Source organism: Primulina huaijiensis, chromosome 7 (genome assembly GCF_012295235.1).
Source record: "Primulina huaijiensis isolate GDHJ02 chromosome 7, ASM1229523v2, whole genome shotgun sequence".
Taxonomy (NCBI): domain Eukaryota; kingdom Viridiplantae; phylum Streptophyta; class Magnoliopsida; order Lamiales; family Gesneriaceae; genus Primulina; species Primulina huaijiensis.
The window spans coordinates 17,720,969-17,741,658 of NC_133312.1; the positions used below are offsets into that span (position 1 = coordinate 17,720,969).

General features: G+C 33.7%; 1 protein-coding gene across 1 annotated transcript; it reads left to right on the top strand.

Moving 5' to 3' along the window:
• The first annotated feature begins 2,486 nt into the window (after window positions 1-2,486).
• On the top strand, window positions 2,487-9,278 carry LOC140981545 (superoxide dismutase [Cu-Zn], chloroplastic-like). Its single transcript, XM_073447980.1, has 8 exons — window positions 2,487-2,846; window positions 3,086-3,147; window positions 3,249-3,288; window positions 3,392-3,487; window positions 3,577-3,608; window positions 7,914-7,989; window positions 8,089-8,142; window positions 8,989-9,278. Exons 1-8 carry the CDS (start codon window positions 2,540-2,542, stop codon window positions 9,012-9,014), a joined length of 693 nt encoding a protein of 230 aa, XP_073304081.1. The 5' UTR covers window positions 2,487-2,539; the 3' UTR covers window positions 9,015-9,278.
• Window positions 9,279-20,690: the final 11,412 nt, after the last annotated feature.

Sequence of the window (20,690 nt, forward strand, 5' to 3'; positions counted from 1 at the left end):
GTTTTTGTAGTTTGGCAGATGTTGTAATATTGTCTATTAATTGAAGTTAATCTATTATAGCGTATTTGATGTTAGTATTGTGATTTAAATACATTAGAATATTAATTTTTGAATCATGAGATTTGTAATCGAGTTTTATATTTAATTGAATTAATTATTGCTGGGATATTCGATGTTATATATTGAGGTTGTTATGATTGTGTTGATATGATGATAATGATATGATAATAGTTGTTGAATTACTTAGATACTTCACAAGCATCGAGATCAAATAAAAAGGCAAATTTTATATATATTTGATTACCATGTACGTGTTAACATACGAGCATATGTTGTTATTGTTAAGTATTGATGAATACTATTGTGTGGAACGATGGTCAATCACCGAGAATGGATGATTTGATATTATATTTGTTGTTGTTCATTATTGTTGATATTGTTGGCTACCGTTTATTGAGAGACGTCTTGACGATATTGCTATCGTCGGAGTAGAGGTGCGACGTATCGTTGATATTGTTGTCACAGGGGTGCGTCGTATGGTTGATGTTGTTTGTCACATTAGTAGGAGAGCGACGTATTGACAATAATGTTGTCGTCGGATTTGGAGTATGACATATCGTTGATGTTGTTGTCGTAGTAGGAGAGCGACGTATTGAAAATATTGTTGTTGTCGTAGCATGGGTGCAAAGTTTCATTGATGTTGTTTGTTATAGTAGTATGAGAGCGATGTTGATATTGTTTATGGTTTGGTTGTCCAAAACAGCGAAGGGATTATTCCTATTATGATTTAAGTTTTATCTTATATTATTGTTAACATAACTGTCATGTATTATGATCATGTGTGTTGTGTATGCTCACCCTTCAGGACTGTTTCTGTTGGATATGTTACATGAATAGTGCTAAGGCAGGATTGAGGTGAAGGACTAGGTGTATCTAGCCAAAAAAGTCTTATATTTGATATTGAATAGAGACAATATAGCTTATTATCGTATTCGAGTTGTGGGTTGTGTAATTATTATACTGTCTCTGATATACTGTTGTAAGTAGTGTGTTGATTGTACTATTTTATTGTATATATATATTATATTATTATGTCATCAGAAGGAAAATTTTAAGATAATTATTTTATATATTGTATGATTACGGGGCAAGGTTTGGAGCGTCAAAGCTAGTGATACCAATGTGTGAATGTGTAAAGCTATGAAAAATACCTTATATTTATAAAATTGGGAGGAGCTAGATACCTTATAGGAGAAAACTCTCTTGAGGCAAGTTATCAAAAATACTATATTTGTGGTGAGATTTGTTCTAATCTAAACTTATTTTTAGCAGATTATAATTTAAAACGCATTGTGATATAGTTGGAGTTTTTCCTTTACATGAGCTTTAACCAGGTATTTTTTTCATTAGTGGGACTATGTTTTCACCGCGATAGTTACTTGATTGAGATCGGTTTGGGCGATCATGCTCTGTGATAAGATGCTCGGGCCTTTCCATCTTTTGTGATCTATTTTTCGAGTAGAGAACAACTAGGACTCTGTGTAAAATTTTGGGACTGAGCTTGGGCTAGGGCTCTGACCTTAATATATCAATAATGGACTATTTTTTTTTCTCTAAATGAGCTTGGGTAATAAATGATTCGGGTCGAACGCGGGTGGGGTCGAGTCGACTAATATGGGATATCAACTTGTATTATATATTAACTCATGACTTTTTGATATCACATTGGATATAATTGTGTTGTTTCTTTCAAATATTTTTACATATTGTTGCACATCTAAGTATCCAAAAAACAATTTTTTTTATGTTATATTTTACGTGTTTCTCTCCATATAATGTGAATAAATTTTAACTTATTCCTAAATTTAAATTAAAATATTAAATATGAATATGATCTAACGATGTCAGAACATGTGGGTAGATACTAAACTTCCTTGTTATATCTTGTACACTATGTATAGCATTTGAACTACTCGTGATGGTGAAATATTTCAGAAATCATATATTGATAAGTTATTTAGAAAAAAGTTAGTGTATTAGTCTCATTTGATTTTTAAATTGGATTGAACGCATCCTAAAAAAAAGGAAAAATGGATGTAATGGAATTATTTCTTCTAAAAGTTGGTCTCTTGTGAGACGGTCTCATAAATCTTTATCTGTGAGACGGGTTAATCATACCGATATTCACAATAAAAAGTAATATTTTTAGCATAAAAAGTAATAATTTTTCATGAATAACCCAAAAAATCTATCTCACAAAATACGACTCGTGAAACGTCTCACATCACTGTTTTGTCTCTTTCTAGATATCCATGTATGTTTATGGCTTTAGATTTTGTAAATGTAAATTTATGTTCGACTCATCCAGAATAACATTTGGTAGAAAATCTAGACGTGATGTCAGCCGGTCAATCTTGGCTAGCGTAGAGCAGCAGCGGACACCACAGGATTTGGACATTTGGTACTCTAAAATAAAATTCGTGCATGTGTTCTGTATTTGTGAAGATAATCAATCATCTGTTTCTTCACATTGTCCTCAATGCAAGCAGCACTTGCAGCTATGGCCGCGCACACCGTCCTCGCCAACGCCGCCGCCCCAGCTGCCTACCATACTCTCTTCTTCCCACTGCCGTCTAATCCCAACAGTTCTTCATCGATCCCATTTCAGTCTTCCTTCCAAGGAGTCACTCTTAAGGCCAACTTGCGCGCAATTCTATCTCTCTCCTCCCCCGCCGCCGCAGCTCCCAAGCCTCTCACTGTCGTCGCTTCGTCCAAGAAAGGCGTAGCCGTCCTCAAAGGCACATCCGCCGTTGACGGCGTAGTGACTCTCACTCAGGAAGGCGATGGTCAGCCCTCTCCCTCTCTCTGTTTTTATTAATTTTTCAGTACAAATCCTTTTACTCTTTCTGTACGTAGCTTTATTTCATTGAAGATTGCAGCTTTTCTGTTTAATTTTACTTTGTTTCTGTTTCTTGAAATGTGATTTGTATATCTTTAACTCGCTGTCCTTATAGTGATTGCTTATGTTCTTGCAATTTTGACATTGTGTATGTACACTTTGTCGGCTGTGTTTTGGGTGTTTTAGGTCCGACTACTGTGAAAGTTCGTATTACGGGACTTGCTCCTGGGAAACATGGATTCCATTTAGTGAGCTATTTATAAGTGTTAGCTCGTTTTTTCAATTAAAGAATTCAATGCATTCCAAGTTATAATCTGATTCTGTTTTCATTTGATTCTGGGATTTGTAGCACGAGTTTGGTGACACCACAAATGGATGTATATCAACAGGTTCGATATTTTTATCATATTGTGAAATTTTGACTAGTTGAAATGTGGATTTTAGTTGGATATTTTCAAGATTGTTAAATATAATCATCTTTGCTACCAATAGGACCACATTTTAATCCGAAAGGTTTAACACACGGAGCTCCAGAAGACGAAGTTCGTCATGCGGGTGACCTGGGAAACATAGTTGCCAACGCCGAAGGTACCCTACTGATGTGTTTTCGATCATTTTGTTCATGGTTGTTGAATTTTGTGGTTTTTAATCAATGGCTAGTAATGTGATTGGTTCAGGTTTGGCAGAAGCAACAATTACTGACAGTCAGGTAATTTTCTATGTTCAGATATCACAAGTCATGATGCCCCTGAAAGTGTGTTTCTGTTGCAATTTTAGAATTTTTTCTTAAAGCCATGGTAGTATGAGAGTGTGTTTCTGTTGCAATTCCCATAGTACTGTAAACTGAATTGAATTTTTGTAAATAATAAATGTGCAGATTGTTAGCCAAATTGCTAATAACAAAAATATAGAAGTAAAAATACAGACAGAGCGGCATCTTCAGGAGTCATCTTTATCTAATTATACTCAATATATCAATCGATAAATGAAAAATTTTCAAACCATTGCCGATGAGTAAGTATATCCATGTTCGGTAGAGGGAATTCATCCTTTGGGCATGCCTTGTTGAGATCTCGGTAGTCGACAATCAAAAACAGCATACAAAAATGAGCATACTATTGAAAGTATGAATATCGTGTATAAAATAACAACAATAAAATAGTAAATCAAACCGAGTCCTGTACGAAGTACAGTTTCCTTAAAACAGATTTGTCCCTTCCGACGATGCTTCGAGGATCTCGACGGACAACTGTTTCCCAGGATACAACGGCAAAACCTTGCAGCAACTTAGCACGAAGTAACTACACCGGCGAACCGAAAACGTAACTTCGCTTTATCACCGAAATTTAACGGAGGCCAAATGGAAAGCTAACAATATGAAATGCAAGAGAATGCTTGAAAGAGATCTTGAGTGATTGTAAAAACCATTTTTATACATATGGAATGAGGAAATGAACACTATTTATAAGCCTCAAAATGTATACCAAGAGTCATACAAGATTAATTAATTGAATTAATCTTCTCATTAACTCAAAAATGTGAAGAGCCAAAGGTCTTCATTTAATTCAAGCATGTGTAAAGTCAAAAGACATTTCTACAATTATGAGCCACAATTAACTCAAGAATGTGGAGAGCCAAAAGACACTCCCACATTTATGAGACATAATTTTTATTCAATCTTTAAATTTACTTGAAATTTCCAACAATCTCCCACATGAATGAATATTTATACAAATCTCGGTGACAAAGTTCTACAGTTGAATCCTGCATAGGATAGGTATGTTTGGACCTTCCCTTATGAAATATATATCCTTTACTAGCTGACCAGTAGACATGATGTCCTTGAATTGTTCTGCCGTATGTAAATTAAGATATACTTCTCACAAGACTCTCCTTGATACTATTCAGTTCTCATGATTGTGTTCGTTTTGGCCTTGAACACACGCCTGGTTCTGCGAGAGAGTCTCGGATTGAGCCTTATAATTCCTTCGAAGCGGTCCCACTTCTCTCTCACATAGGTGATTCTACATTCTTCTCATCGGAATCATTAAAAGCCGTAAGCTTATCCTCAACATTCACTGTTTCATAATAGGAATGGACTAGGGATAACCCCTACAGTGATATACCAAATCAGTGCGATTAGGTTGTCCAATTGAACCTAGTTCTTGGGATCTCCAGTCAGCGTAGGTTGAGTTTTCCTTTGCACCAATTTATTCTATAGGCTTGAGCACCATTCCCCTTGATGATTTCGCAACTAACTCTCTGTTTAATCCCTGGGTTAGCTGATCCGCTATATTATCCTTTGACTTTACATAATCAACAGAGATAACTCCAGTTGAGAGCAGTTGTCTAATGGTATTGTGTCTACGACGTATATGCCTAGACTTATTATTATACATTTTATTTTGTACCCTTCCAATCGCAGATTGGCTATCACAATTTATGCATATAGCCGGCACTGGTTTTTCCCATCCTGGAACATCTTCTAAGAAGTGAAGCAGACATTCAGCCTCTTCAGCACACTTGTCAAGAGCTATAAACTCAGATTCCATCGTGGATCTGGCTATTACAGTTTGTTTAGAAGTTTTCCACGCAATTGCTGCACCTCCTAAAGTGAATACAAATCCACTTGTAAATTTTGAGTCTTTCATATCAGATATCCAATTTGCATCACCGTATCCTTCAATAACAGCAGGATATCTGGTATAGCAGCCTATGATCACGAGTGTACCTTAATTAGCTTAGCAATCTGATAATTGCTTTCCACTGTTCAACTCTTGGATTACTCGTGAATCTACTCAATTTGCTTACTGCATAAGCTATGTCGGGTCTTGTACAACTCATTAAGTACATCAGGCTTCCAATGACTCGAGAGTATTCTAATTGAGACATACTCTCACCTCCATTCTTTGATAGATGCTTACTGGTATATATCGAGGTTCTAGCCAATGCAAAGTCATCATTTCTCAAGTATTTTGTCAACATAATGTGACTGACTTAGAACTAGCCCTTCTGATGTTCTATGAATTTTAATTCCAAGGATTACATTGACTAAGCCCAAATCTTTCATGTCAAATATTGAGTTCAATAATTTCTTGGCGGATTTGATCATCTTATCATTACTACCAATGATAAGTGTGTCATCTACATAAAGACATAAAATGACATATTCATTTTCAGTGTTTTTTATGTATACACATTTGTCACATTCACTGAATTTAAATCAACTTTCCATCATGACTTTATCAAATTTTTCGTGTCATTGCTTTGGTGCTGGTTTTAAGCCATACAGAGACTTCACCAGTTTATAAACCTTTTTTTCTTGCACAATCGCAAAAAATCTCTCAGGTTGTTCCATATAAATTTCTTCATCATCTCCATTTAGAAAAGCTGTCTTTACGTCCATTTGGTGTACTTCAAGATTTCGCAATGCTGCAATAGCAAGTATCACACGAATAGAGGTTATTCTCGATACAGGAGAGTATGTGTCAAAGTAATCAAGCTCTTCCCGTTGATGGTAACCTATGATTATCAATCTGGCTTTATACTTATCTATGGTTCCATCTGATTTCATTTTCCTTTTGAAAACCTATTTACAACCTAGTGGTTCGCTCCCCGGAGGAAGATTCACTAATTCCCATGTATGGTTTTGTAAAATGGAATCTATTTCGGAATTGATAGTCTCTTTCCATAGAGGTTCCTCAGATGAACTCATTGCTTCCTTGAAGCTTTGAGGTTCACTTTCCATCATGAAAGTGATAAAATCCGGACCAAAAGATTTCTCAGTCCTAGCTCTCTTGCTACGTCTAGGTTCAATATCTTGGTTAAGCTCTTGTTCCTTTTCAATTGTCTCATATAATCTTTTGGATGAACTTGGTTCTTCCTTAGATTTGTATGAAAATATGTGTTCAAATAACGAAACATTTCTTGATTCCATTATCATAATCTTGTGAATATCATGTATTTGAGATTCATGTACAAGAAAACGATACGCGCTACTGTTTTGAGCATATCCAATGAAAATGCAATCAACAGTTTTTGGTCCTATCTTTACTTTCTTTGGAGTGAGTACTACTACCTTGGCAGTACACCCCCACACTCGCAAGTATTGGTAAGAAGGTCTTTTATCTTTCCATAACTCGTATGGACTTTTATCTTGCTTTTTTCGGGGCATGTTATTTAAAAGGTAATTTGTTGTTAGAACAGCTTCCCCACACATGTTCTATGGTAAACCAGAACTTAATAACAATGCATTCATCGTTTCTTTCAAAATGTGATTCTTTCTCTCTACAATGCCATTTTGCTGAGGAGAATAAGGTACAGTTCTTTCGTGTTTGATACCGTGTTGAGCACAAAACTCAGTAAATGATGATTCATATTCACCTACACGATCACTTCTTAGCACCTTAATTTTCTTGCTTAGTTGGTTTTCAACTTCACTTTTGTAGTGTGCAAAATTTTCAATTGCTTCCTTACTTTTAAGAAGATACGCATAGCAAAACTTTGTGCTATCGTCAACAAAAGTAATGAAGTATTTATTTCCACCACGTGTTTGCACACCTTTTAAATCACATATATCACCGTGAATTAGATGAGAAAATTTCTCCTTTTCGAGCTTTGACCATGCTCGACAACATTTACCTTGGTCGAAACTGGAGAAAACAATCGTCCTTCAGAACTCTTGTTGTCTTCCTCAATATGAACTCGAACAATGAGTTCTTCAACATTCATCTCATTTCATTTGTATTTCAAATAGATTTCGAAATTCTTCCAGGTGGTAGCTTCTCAACAATAGCAACCACTTGGAAAGATTCGTTCAAAGTCATCCATTCGGCGTGAATCTCGTGAAGAATCACATGGATTTCTTGAACTTGACTGATCACCATTTTGGAGTCAACCATCTTAGAATTTTAGAATTTTTTCTTAAAGCCATGGTAGTATGAGAGTGTGTTTCTGTTGCAATTCCCATAGTACTATAAACAGAATTGAATTTTTGTAAATAATAAATGTGCAGATATCATTGAGCGGTCCTAACTCAGTTGTTGGCAGAGCTTTCGTGGTTCATGAGCTCGAGGATGATCTTGGAAAGGGTAAAATTACTTTAAACCATACCAAAATTTCTGTGTGAAGGGTTCATTTCTCGCTACCTTCTTTTTACTCTAATACCATTTACATAATCTTGAATGCAGGTGGTCACGAACTGAGTCTTAGTACTGGCAATGCCGGTGGCCGTTTGGCATGTGGTATGCACATTCCTCCGAATTCTTTCTATGAATGCTCGAGTGCTCTATCTTCTCCAGTTTCAATAAATAATCAAATATAATTAATAAGTAGTCTGTAGTCAATAATTTGTGGCATCATTTTGCCTATTCTAGAGTGTGATTAACTTATTATTAACTAAGTGAGAGAACAGCCTAAATTGGTGTTCGCGTCAAGTCTCGTTTTTAGCAGAGTGTGCATTATTTTTTTATTCTGAGCTTGCAAAATTATTTTGAACCTTAGCACCAAGTGAAGGTTGGTTGTCCTTGTTCGCATCATAAATTATATTTCCTCTTAGATATTTATGCAAATATGTTGTATTAGTTTGAGGGTTCTTTTGTTTCTCAAGTCGAAGCTTAGCTTATGGCTGAGAGTCTACAATTGCCTTAAAGACCATAATACAAAAGTTTTATCTAGAACTGTGTATTTTTTTTTAGATGGGTCTGTGGTAGACGTTTCATCTGTGTTAGTTCTTGGAAATGTTGGTAGAAATAGGATTAGTAAGGAGAAAAGCCTATATCTACCAAAAAAAACCTATTTCTCAAAAAAAAATCAAGGTGAACGAACATAGTATTCTGCAATCGAATAAATCTAAAATAATGTACAAACAGTATAAGCTGTCGTAATGCTGCAATTTTGTTCAAATTCGAGTTTGATTGCCTCCATATTGGGATATATATTCTGAGACTGAGAGAGAGATCCTTATGATGATAGTTATGTGGAATATTCGATCACAAAGGTGGTTGTGACCGTTGAATGTGCATTTTGGTTAATTTGGAGACGGGGGTTCATTGTGATTTGATGTACATTCCGTTTATACGCATCTGCAGGTGTTGTTGGCTTGACTCCCCTGTGAAGGCAGCAACTTGCTCGAAATCACCCCGGGGCAGCATGCTATGCAACTATCTTTTCATGGAGGTTTATTGTACTCGATTTGACATTACATACAGTGTTGTTCTCTATCGGTTCATACCGAATAAGTATCCCATATATCTATGGGAACTCTATGAATTCTGATCTTGATTATGGAAGTTCTTAAATTCTTCCTTCGTCATGTCACTGAAGCTTTGCATTTTACCCATAATAAATATTGATTCTTGAAAAATTATGTTGGCCATTTCAACCCATAGTTGTGCTATAGTGTTTTGTAGCAATTATGATATGCTACATAATTGGTTCGGTTCCAAAACACCGCAATCTGGAGCCTATCTGAAGACTTGGAAAGAGACGTTTTTATGTCAGCAACAGAAGCCCAAGCTTATGGAATTATTGATCTTGTAGCAGTTGAATGAAAAAAAAGATAGATTTTGTTCAAATCTGTATCAGCTGTTCGAGTCCGCTTATCTCCAACTCAGGCCGGTTTAATTTGTTCGAGTAACATGCCTAAATTGCATTAGATGTGTTATTACGCTCATTAAATACATAAATTAATTTATACCCAAGAGTGTTGCTGTCAAAAATAAATTTCCTTAATTAACTGAGATAGCATTGATGTATGAAAATAAATGACATTAATTATTCACCTCTACGTGTTATTTAATTAGTAATATTTGCAAATTTAATTATAACAGTTACTCAACTACATCTTTGATTTCTACCCTTCTGATTTTCCTAGTTATCACATATTATCGTATGGATCATTCGATATTTCTTGAATTGAATAATCCCACAAATAAGATCTAGTTTATTTGGGTATTTTTTTTTAAAAAAAAATGTACAATGTTAAACCTCAATTATAAGGATCATCAATCAAAACTCAATGGAATAAACTCCCTTGATTCATATTTTCATGTGAATTATCTTCAATAATATTATCACTTTCTTCTTCATTTAATTTGTTCTTAGTGGAACTTCGAATCACTTTTTGTTATTATTATCATTCATAGATGAATCAAGTTCTTTAACATTATAATTGGTTTGCTTTTGTCATTTTACATCCATCAAAATATTGTGAAAAAGTAAAAATTTACGGTAAAAAATAAAAATCTCAAACTCTCAAAATTATCACACTACACACTTTTTAATATTTTTCTCTCAACTCAATTGTGATTTTCTTCACAAATCAGAGACCTATTTATAGAAAAACTTTACAAATAATCCAAAAATAAATTACATCATTACCTTCATCATCACACAAAAATTTCAATATTCAACACCTAATTTTCAACATTCAACATTATAATTTTCAACACAAATATTTCACATTTTCAACACTCCCCCTTGTGATGATGATCATAATACAATGATTGTCTTCATTACGTGTTTTTATACTGCCTCGTTAAAATCATTACTAGGAAAAACTCATTGGGATAAAAACCATAGTAAGGGAAAAAGAGTGCAATCACGTAAACTCCCTCTCATTATGACATGAACAATTCTTCACAAATTTCGTAGATTGCGCATCCCAATATTATATATGTGCTTTCTGAATATTGTCGTAGGAAGTGACTTTGTGAAGAGATCTGATGAATTTTTACTTGATTTAATGTGACGAACATCAATATATTTATTCTTCTCAAACTCCTTGGTGAATGCGAAGAACTTAGGAGGAATATGTTTAGTTTTGTCGCTTTTTATGTATCCTTCTTTCATTTGAGCAACACATGCAGCATTATCTTCATATAGTATTATAGGTTTCTCGTCGAATGATAATCCACATGAGATTTGGATATGTTGGGTCATTGACTTTAACCACACACATTCACGGCTTGCTTCATGTAGTGCGATAATCTCGGCATGATTTGATGAAGTTGTTACGAGCGTTTGTTTCTGTGAAAGCCAAGAAATTGCAGTGCCTCCACGTGTAAATACATATCCAGTTTGGGAACGTGCCTTGTGTGGATCAGATAAGTATCCAGCATCGGCATAACCAATTATACTTGGATTAGCATCTTTTGAATACAAAAGTCCCAAGTCTGTCGTTCCTCGTAGATAACGGAATATATGTTTAATTCCGTTCCAGTGTCTCTTTGTTGGATATGTGCTAAATCTTGCCAATAAATTTACGGCAAAAGATATATCAGGCCTTGTACAATTTGTAAGATACATAAGGGCACCGATAGCACTTAAATATGGTACTTCTGGACCAAGAATATCTTCATCATCTTCACATGGACGGAATAGATCTTTTTCTATGTTTAATGATCTAACAACCATTGGAGTACTTAAAAGATTTGATTTATCCATATTAAAACGTTTAAGGATCTTTTTTGTATAATTTGTCTGGTGAACAAATATTTCACATTCTTTTTGTTCAATTTATAAACCCAGACAATACTTTGTTTTTCCAAGATCCTTCATTTCAAATTCTTCCTTCAAGTATGACACAACTTCTTGAATTTCTTTATTTGTTCCAATTATGTTTAAATCATCAACATATACAGCAATAATTACGCATCCGGATGTTGTTTTCTTAATAAAAACACAAGGGCAAATTGCATTATTTACATATCCCTTTTTCATCAAGTGATCACTTAGCCGATTATACCACATTCGGCCGGATTGCTTTAACCTATATAATGATCTTTGTAATTTCACAGAATAACATTCTCTGGGTTTTGAACTTTGTGCTTCAGGCATCTTAAATCCTTCAGGGATTTTCATATATACATATTACTATCAAGTGATCCATATAAGTAAGCTATAACAACATCCATAAGACGCATTTCTAAATTTTCAGATACCGCCAAGCTAATCAAATACCGAAATGTAATTGCATCCATCACGGGAGAATACGTTTCTTCATAATCAATTTCAGGCCTTTGAGAAAAACCTTGTGCAACAAGTCGAGCTTTATATCTTACGATTTAATTTTTCTCATTTCGCTTTCGAATAAAAACTCATTTGTATCCAACAGGTTTTACACCTTCAGGTGTAAGGACTATACGTCCAAAAATATTACGTTTATTTAGCGAATCTAATTCAACTTGGATGGCATCTTTCCATTTTATTCAATCCTACCGATTTTTACATTTACCAAAAGATTTTGGTTCATGATCTTCATTATCATTTATGATGTCGATTGCGACATTATAAGAAAATATATCATCAATTTCTTCTATATCTTTTCGGTTCCATATTTTTCCAGTATTAATATAATTGATAGAGATTTCATGATTCTCATCAGTTTGTGGTTCTGACAGAACATTTTTATCATCATGTGTTTCTTCAGGAACAACATTTCTCTATTTTGTGATCATTGTGTTTCTCTATAAATTTTCTTTTTCGAGGATTTTTATCCTTGGAACCGATTGGTCTTCCACGCTTCAGGCGTTTTATGACATCATGACTTTTTCGATTTGTTTCTTTGGAATTTCAATTCGAGCAGGAGCATTTACAGCATGTATATATGATTTAGTTACCCTTTTTGCATCTGTAAATGCATCTGATATTTGATTTGTTATTCTTTGCAAGTGCACAATTTACTGTACATCTTTTTCACATTGTTGTGTTCTTGGATCCAGATGTAACAATGATGATACATACCATGTAATTTCCTTTTCGGTACGTTTCTTGTCTCCCCCTAACATTGGGAAGATTTCCTCATTAAAATGATAATCAGCAAAACGTTCTGTGAACACGTCGCCTGTCTGAGGTTCAAGATATCGAATGATTGATGGACTATCATAACCGATATAAATTCCAATCTTTCTTTGAGGTCCCATTTTCTTTCGTTGAGGTGGTGCAATAGGCACATACACCATACATCCAAAAATTCTCAGATGAGAAATGTCTGGTTCTTTACCAAATGCAAGCTGCAATGGGGAGTATTTATGATATGCACTTGGTCTGATGCGAATTAATGCAGCAGCATGTAAAATTGCATGTCCCCATATAGAAATAGGGAGCTTTGTTTTCATAATCATTGGTCTAGCAATCATTTGCAGACGTTTAATCAATGATTCAGCCAATCCATTTTGAGTATGTACATGAGCAACAGGATGCTCAACAATGATTCCCATAGACATACAATAATCATTGAAAGTCTGGGAAGTAAATTCACCAGCATTATCAAGTCTAATTTTCTTGATTGTATAATCGGGAAATTGATTCCTCAATTTTATTATTTGAGCAAGTAATCTTGCAAATGCAACATTTCGAGTTGACAATAAACATACATATGACCATCTGCTGGAGGCATCAATCAATACCATAAAGTATGTGAATGGTCCACATGGTGGATTGATTGATCCACAAATATCACCCTGAATGCGTTCAAGAAACATTGGTGATTCAGTTTGGATTTTGGCTGGTGATGGTCTTATAATAAGTTTTTCAAGAAAACATGCTTTATATTGAAACTTATTATTCTGAAAGATCTTCTGGTCTTTCAACGGATGACCACGTGTATTTTCTATAATTCTTCGCATCATTGTTGAACCAGGATGTCCTAATAGATCAAGCCAATTAGTTAATATTGAAGAATTATCAACTACCATGTTTGATTCAATGAGACTTATATGTGTATAATGCAATCTAGTAGGGAGCATTGGTAGTTTTTCAATCACATATTTCTTTCCTGATTTATATGTGGTAAGACACATATATTTCTCATTCCCTTCATTCATTGTTTGAGTATCATACCCATGGGAATATATATCATTAAAACTCAACAAATTTCTTTTCGATTGTGGTGAATACAAAGCATCATTGATAAAAAAATTTGTACCATTAGGTAACAAAAATTGTGCTTTACCACATCCTTTAATTAAGTCTACATGACCTGATATTGTATTTACTATTGTTTTTGTTGGTTTTAGTTCCAAGAAATATCTTTTATCTCGGAGGATAGTGTGCGTTGTACCACTATCAGGTATGCAAACTTCAGCTTGGTTCATAGCATTTTCCATATTTGAACATAAAAAAAATATGCAATGAAATAAAATTACTAACAATACATTTATAAAAATAAAATACAATACAACACATATTTAAAAATATCATATGAATACAAGAAAAATAAATTATTGTACATTTATATTCCACCAGTATATTGTTCATTTTCAGAGAAATCATTAAGAAAATCTGCAGCATCAATATTTTTTATTTCTATCCCACCAACATATTGATCATTTCCAGAGAAATCATTCAGAAAATCAGCAGCATCAAAATGAGTTGAATTACTCAAACGGTCACTGCGTTCAGTGAAGTTGGTGTCTTTTTTTTCTCCTTTATCGATTCTTTATAGAGCTTGCAAAGATGCTCGGGGGCTCGACAGATACGAGACCAATGTCCTGGAGTGCCGCATCTGAAACAAGAACTTTTAAATCTTTTCGAGTGATTTTCATTAACACTCATGTTCTCTTGATGCCTTTTCAGTGGGTGGTTCGTGAAGCCCTTTTGAGATGAGTTATAAAAATAACTATCTCGATTGTTTTCAAAACCACGGCCTCGACCACGACCATGACCAATTCCACGTCCACGTCCACGACCACGACCACGACCTCGACCAAAACCTTGTCTTTGAATTTGATTTTGGTTTCTAGGTTTAAATTCATTTTTACTTACAGCATTTACTTCTAGAAATGCTGTTGATCCAGTGGGTCGGGACTGATGATTTCTCATTAATAGCTCGTTGTTCTTTTCCGCCACAAGAAGACATGCGATAAGATCAGAATATCTCGCAAATCCACGCACTCTATATTGTTGCTGTAGATTTATATTTGATGCGTGAAATGTGGAAAATGTTTTTTCAAGCATTTCCGATTTCGTAACCTCATGTCCACAAAATTTTAATTGCGAGATTATTCGATACATCGCCGAATTGTAATCACTTACTTTTTTAAAATTTTGGAATCTCAACATATTCCATTCATTACGGGCGGTCGGAAGTATAACTTCCCTTATATGTTCAAATCTTTCTTTTAATCCTTTCCACAGAGCCATGTGATCTTTTTCGATGAGATATTCACATTTCAAACCTTCATCAAGATGTCTTCGCAAAAATATTATAGCTTTTGTTTTTTCTTGTGATGAAGATATACCATTTTATTTAATAGTCTCGCTTAGACCTAATGACTCAAGATGCATTTCTACATCGAGGGTCCATGGCATATAATTTTTTCCCGTAATGTCGAGTGCAACAAATTCGAGCTTTGCCAAGTTTGACATGGTGGTACTAAAAAAAACATTATGATGCATTTTATTAGTTAATGAATATTGCAATACAAAGTAATGGATAAACAACAAATACAAGCATTCGTAAAAATAAAGAAAACACACGAGGAGGATATTCTCCGATAAGTACAAGATTCGCGAGTATTATAACAAAAATAATTAAAAATAACTTTGAGAAAATCATTTTCTTTTTTCTTCGAAAATTTGATGAAGAATAATTTTATAGAAGAAGAGAAAAATGGAGTGATTGAATGTGTTTGTGAGATCATATTTATTGGGCAAAAACTAGCCGTTTTGTTACCGTTTATGACCATTGGTGTACAAGAAAATAAATTTATGTTTTTGTATAATTTTATTGTAATAATACGGTGTATATAATATTAGTAATGTTTTAAATAATTATGTATATCATATCACAATATTATAATGAGGTGTCATAAGATATTTTGTTTAAAAACCTTATAGAATTTTATTCTTGTCGTATCTCTTACCGGGAGTGTGGGATGTCGTCTTAACATCCTCCCAGGATTTATAACAAGTTTTTGAAAAATTTATTTATTATAACATTATATTATATATTAAGTATATACACAATAAATAAATAAACAGTAAAATAAATATTATTACTTTTGTTATCTTTTTCTTCTGTTTTGGAGCTTAGAAAAATATGAAGGACTTTTAGAGCTTCGTGTTGATAACGTGTTGTGAAAAAGTAAAAATTTACGGTAAAAAGTAAAAATCTCAAACTTTCAAAATTATCACACTACACACTTTATAATATTTTTCTCTCAACTCAATTTTGATTTTCTTCACAAATGAGAGATCTATTTATAGAAAAACTTTACAAATAATTCAAAAATAAATTACATCATTACCTTCATCATCACGCACAAATTTCAATATTCAACACCTAATTTTACCTAATTTTCAACATTCAACATTATAATTTTCAACACAAATATTTCACATTTTCAACACAAAATACCATTTGTTTCTTTCCTAATTATCTTATTGTTATTATTATGAATACTTACGGCCCTACTTTCAATTAATGTTTTTTCTTTTTCTTTTCATTTTATTTTTCGAGATTCATACAAATGATTTGAAAATCATTTCTAAATTAATATATATAGATATGCATGTTTCAATTGTATGATTTTAGCATTCATTTCATTAAAAAAACAATCTTGAAAAATTGATAGGAAACGGAACCAATTTGTGAATCATGTTTTGAACATTACATGAGCATTTGAATTTTTAAAAACGACTATTAATTGTCTTATCAAATGCTAAAATATAATGTAAAAATTTGATAACCTAAATCATTGTATACTATGATATCAAATTAAAATAAATGATAAACAATGTACTTTGTTTCAATAACTAAACATCATTATGATATTGTTAAAAAAAAGGAAGTAACATTGTTAGGATTGGTTAATATAGGTGGAGTATTTATAAGAGAGGTTGAATAAACTTTATGGCTTTTTGAAATCTTTTTGGATATAAATCATTTCTTTGATTGAACTAATCCTGAAATCTTACGTGTCAATATAAATCGGCCAGCTAATGATAGTGCAGAATTAGACTGAAATATAGATTGAATACTTAGGCTGAGGTGATGTGATAACTGAATAGACAATAGAATTAAACACAAAGATTTTTATGGATGTTCGGAGACTTCAAATGCTCTTACGTCACCCCTTCTATCTCAAGTATATGTTTTTCACCGAAAGACTTTGATATATTAGAAAAAATTGTAATAATCCACTTCAGTTGGACTTATACACTGTCAAACTGAAACTCTTAGTTTTTCAACACTTTACACTAGATAACTGAATAGCTCTAAAGAGTAGCCTGAATGTTACGAATAAATACAATGAAATGAGAGCTAAAATGTGCAATTTGTAAAATGGATGAAGCTTGAGAATGTATCGCAACTGATGGATGTTTGTAAATAGTTTGTTCAGTGTTTTTCATCAACCTTCTTTAACTGAATTCATCACCTATATATAGTCTTCAATTCCAAGGTCCAATTGAATGCATTTAATGATTAATATTCGTTGAATCGTCGTTTAGTCCATGTAGATGACTTTATCTGACATAATTACGATGTATCTGTTAGAGTAGGTGTTCGTCGAGCCAAGTGTTGGCCGAGGGTTCACGTTAAAACTCTATGTATAAACTATATTTATTTTAACTATATTTGAAATTATTGTTTTGGAATATTTTTATTTGTATACCCATGCTAGTTGCATAGATAAAGTCCTTGAATATACAAATAATAGAAAGAATATGATATACTCATATGATGAGTATCATGAAACTCATATTTGCAATACTGTATATTCTAAAAAGTTCCTAGTCGAATTCAGCCGCCGCTAAGAAGGTTAAAAGTCGCTCGAGTTTGAGACTAGTATCTGTGATGTGAGTACCATGTTTCATTGGTAGGGGACATTGTGATGTCCGAGCATGCAGATAGGTGCTCCTTGTAGAGTGCACTGAACAACCCTCCATAAAGGACTTTCCAATTTTTTTCTCACTTATCAAGTGAAAACGTCCTAGTTTATGGTTGTACACCATTAGTCCTTATGACCCGAGGCAACATTGAGACTCTATATGCTAGCATTGCATTTTGACTTGTTTATCGACTCTCATGGGGTCATCAGGTGGCAAGGTTGAGTTTTCTGTCGAAACATATAGGAGTCGATGCACTGTAGTCGGGGATTCACTGCTTACCTTCGGGTATGGATATACTATGTGATCTCATGTGTATGTAGTTTGAAATCTCTGATCAGAGTGTTGGTGTTAATTAAGAAAGGGGTTTCTTAAATTTCACCATCGATGCAATTACGACATGACACATAATATCGATTCTTTGACAGATCTCGATATATCAATAGTTGTCGAATCGGTCGGGATATATGAGATGAAGGGCCCGTACTGAACGCTAACCATAATAAATTGGTTCTTGCAGACACTATCACTTGATACCTATAGAATCATGTAAGCGATGCTGCTAGGCGTTTAACATGATTGGTTGGGTACTATCATACTTGAGTTTCGACGTTCTTATTATTAAGGAGTTGATAAGTAAGAATGGAGCAACTGGGTTATGGGGAATGTAACTTTTAATTTGTAGAAGTGTTCCTAAATTTAAAGTTGGCCCAAATAAATAATGTATTTGAAAATTGTGATTTTCATAAATATTATTACAGACTTAATTAAATTAATTCAAGAATTGAATTAATTAAACACTAGTGGACCTAGTAGAGTCCAAATAATTAAATTAATTAAAGTGTTGAATTAATTAAATAACATTGGGTCTTGTAGAGCCCAAATAGAAATAATTATTTAACTAGTGGGCTTGAATAAATTCAAGTAAGATTTAATTGATCTCAAAGGTATTTGAGATATTAAAATAATAGTTCATGGGCTTTGTAAAAGTTACAAACCCAAACACATAGTTGGAGAGGTGAAGAATTGAGAGACAACTTTTTCAATAAACAAGGCATGTCTCTCACATGCACTTTAACTTTTTCAAGGACCAAGAAATTTCCTCCCCCTTCTCTCCTCCTAGTGATGGCCGAAACTTTCCATCAAAAATTCTACAATTTTTGCTTCTTCAATTGTTGAGGAAAATATGCACTTCTCAAAGAAAAATGCTCTAATTTTTCCAGTGCAAAATTAAAGTGGATCTTCCTTGTTAGTGGTGAACCTAATTTGAAGGAAGGAGTCCATTTGAGCAAGGTGTGCTCTTGGAAAGCTTGTAGATTGTCTACTATCAAGAGCTAAGTTGTTTACAACTTAATTGGAGCCAAAACATCAATATTTGTGATTGATAGGTACATTTCTAAAACACCCTATGTTTGTGTTTATTTTGGTATTTGCTACACACTAAAGGGGTGCTCGATTTTCTTATTTAAAAATATGATTTTTTCGAAAATTTCCGTTGCGCTTCCGGGCACCGTAACCGATCCCCTTTCAGTATCAGATTGTTCTGTTTCGTTTGTTCTACTTTGGTTCGGACTGTCAATATGTCTGCTGATACAACTGATGAGGTGTCTAATTGATCAGGATTCAAACTGCTCGACTGATCAGTTCAGTTGGATAATATCTGTTCTAACTGATGTCTTCTCAGTTTGAACACTTCAGTTGATATAGGTTTTTTCAGTTCAGTGTTGCGAAGACTTCAGTTATGATCTCCAATCTGTTTACTGAGCTTCAAGTCATCGGTTTTAATACTTATTTATTCTTACAAGAACTTCAGTCCTTAACTCATTTAAATCCCATAAGTCTTCTTTCAGTTACGATATCTTAGTTACGTTCGATCAGTTTGGTTCTTCAGTTCTTTTACGTATTTATTTGTCATTGAAACTCATAAATTCCAACAAATATTAATTTTGAAATTATTGAGCTCGTACACTAGACCAATTATTGTTTTTTTTCTCTATTTGAAGCTCGTTGAATAAAATATCACACTGTTTTATATAAACTTTTTTTGAGCCCCTAGAGATATGTGTCACAAGACAACCCACAATTATATTTAGCAATCGTTTTGTTTATATTATTTTATTTTAATCTTTATTTGTTAATTTTAATTATCTCCATTCGAGTATTGATTTGAATTAATTTATTTTTGCAGGTGTAGTAAATAAAAAAAAGTCATTTATATGTTCATTTTTAGTGTTAAATTGTCATAGTTGTGGAATTAAGGTAATAGCCAACCAATGATGAGGTTTGACCCGAAATAGATGCTACTCCATGATTACGAGTCTAAATACATGCTATCTTTACTTAAACGTTTACACCCTAATTCACGATTGCCATGATTGTTGATACGGCCGATGTCAAGAGAGTGTTCATGTGATTTTTGATTTGGAATTTATGAATGGACTCCAAAACCTGCATGTTGATTACTTGTTGTTGAGTTACATGTTCACTAACACAAAGATGATCTAGGGAGTCTTTGAATTATATTGGGCCTGTTTTCCTTGAATAATCTGTTAATTGTTAGCCCTTTGAACCTAAATGAGAATGAGATGTGTGATTTGTTCTGTTTGAGTATACCCAAAAACCTGATCTATCTGTGTTTGTTGATTGGTAGATTGAAGATAGTCTAGAACTTGGTTTGGCACTAGTCTTCGAGGCGAGATAGGGGTATTGTGTGACTTAGGGATGATTTAGGCAATTTTTGGAACGTTTGATCCTTTCAAGCCTACCCATAACATCGTATTAGACCTTGTGTCCCATGTTTGAGCTTAATGAAAATCAAATGGAGTGTGCCAAGGCACACAAGAGCCCCCATTCATATCAATCCTAAATCCCCACGTCAACTACCGAACTTTGAGCATATACACTTGTACCTACCGAAAACTGAGAGAAAATGAATCTTTTTATCACCACAAAAGTTTTT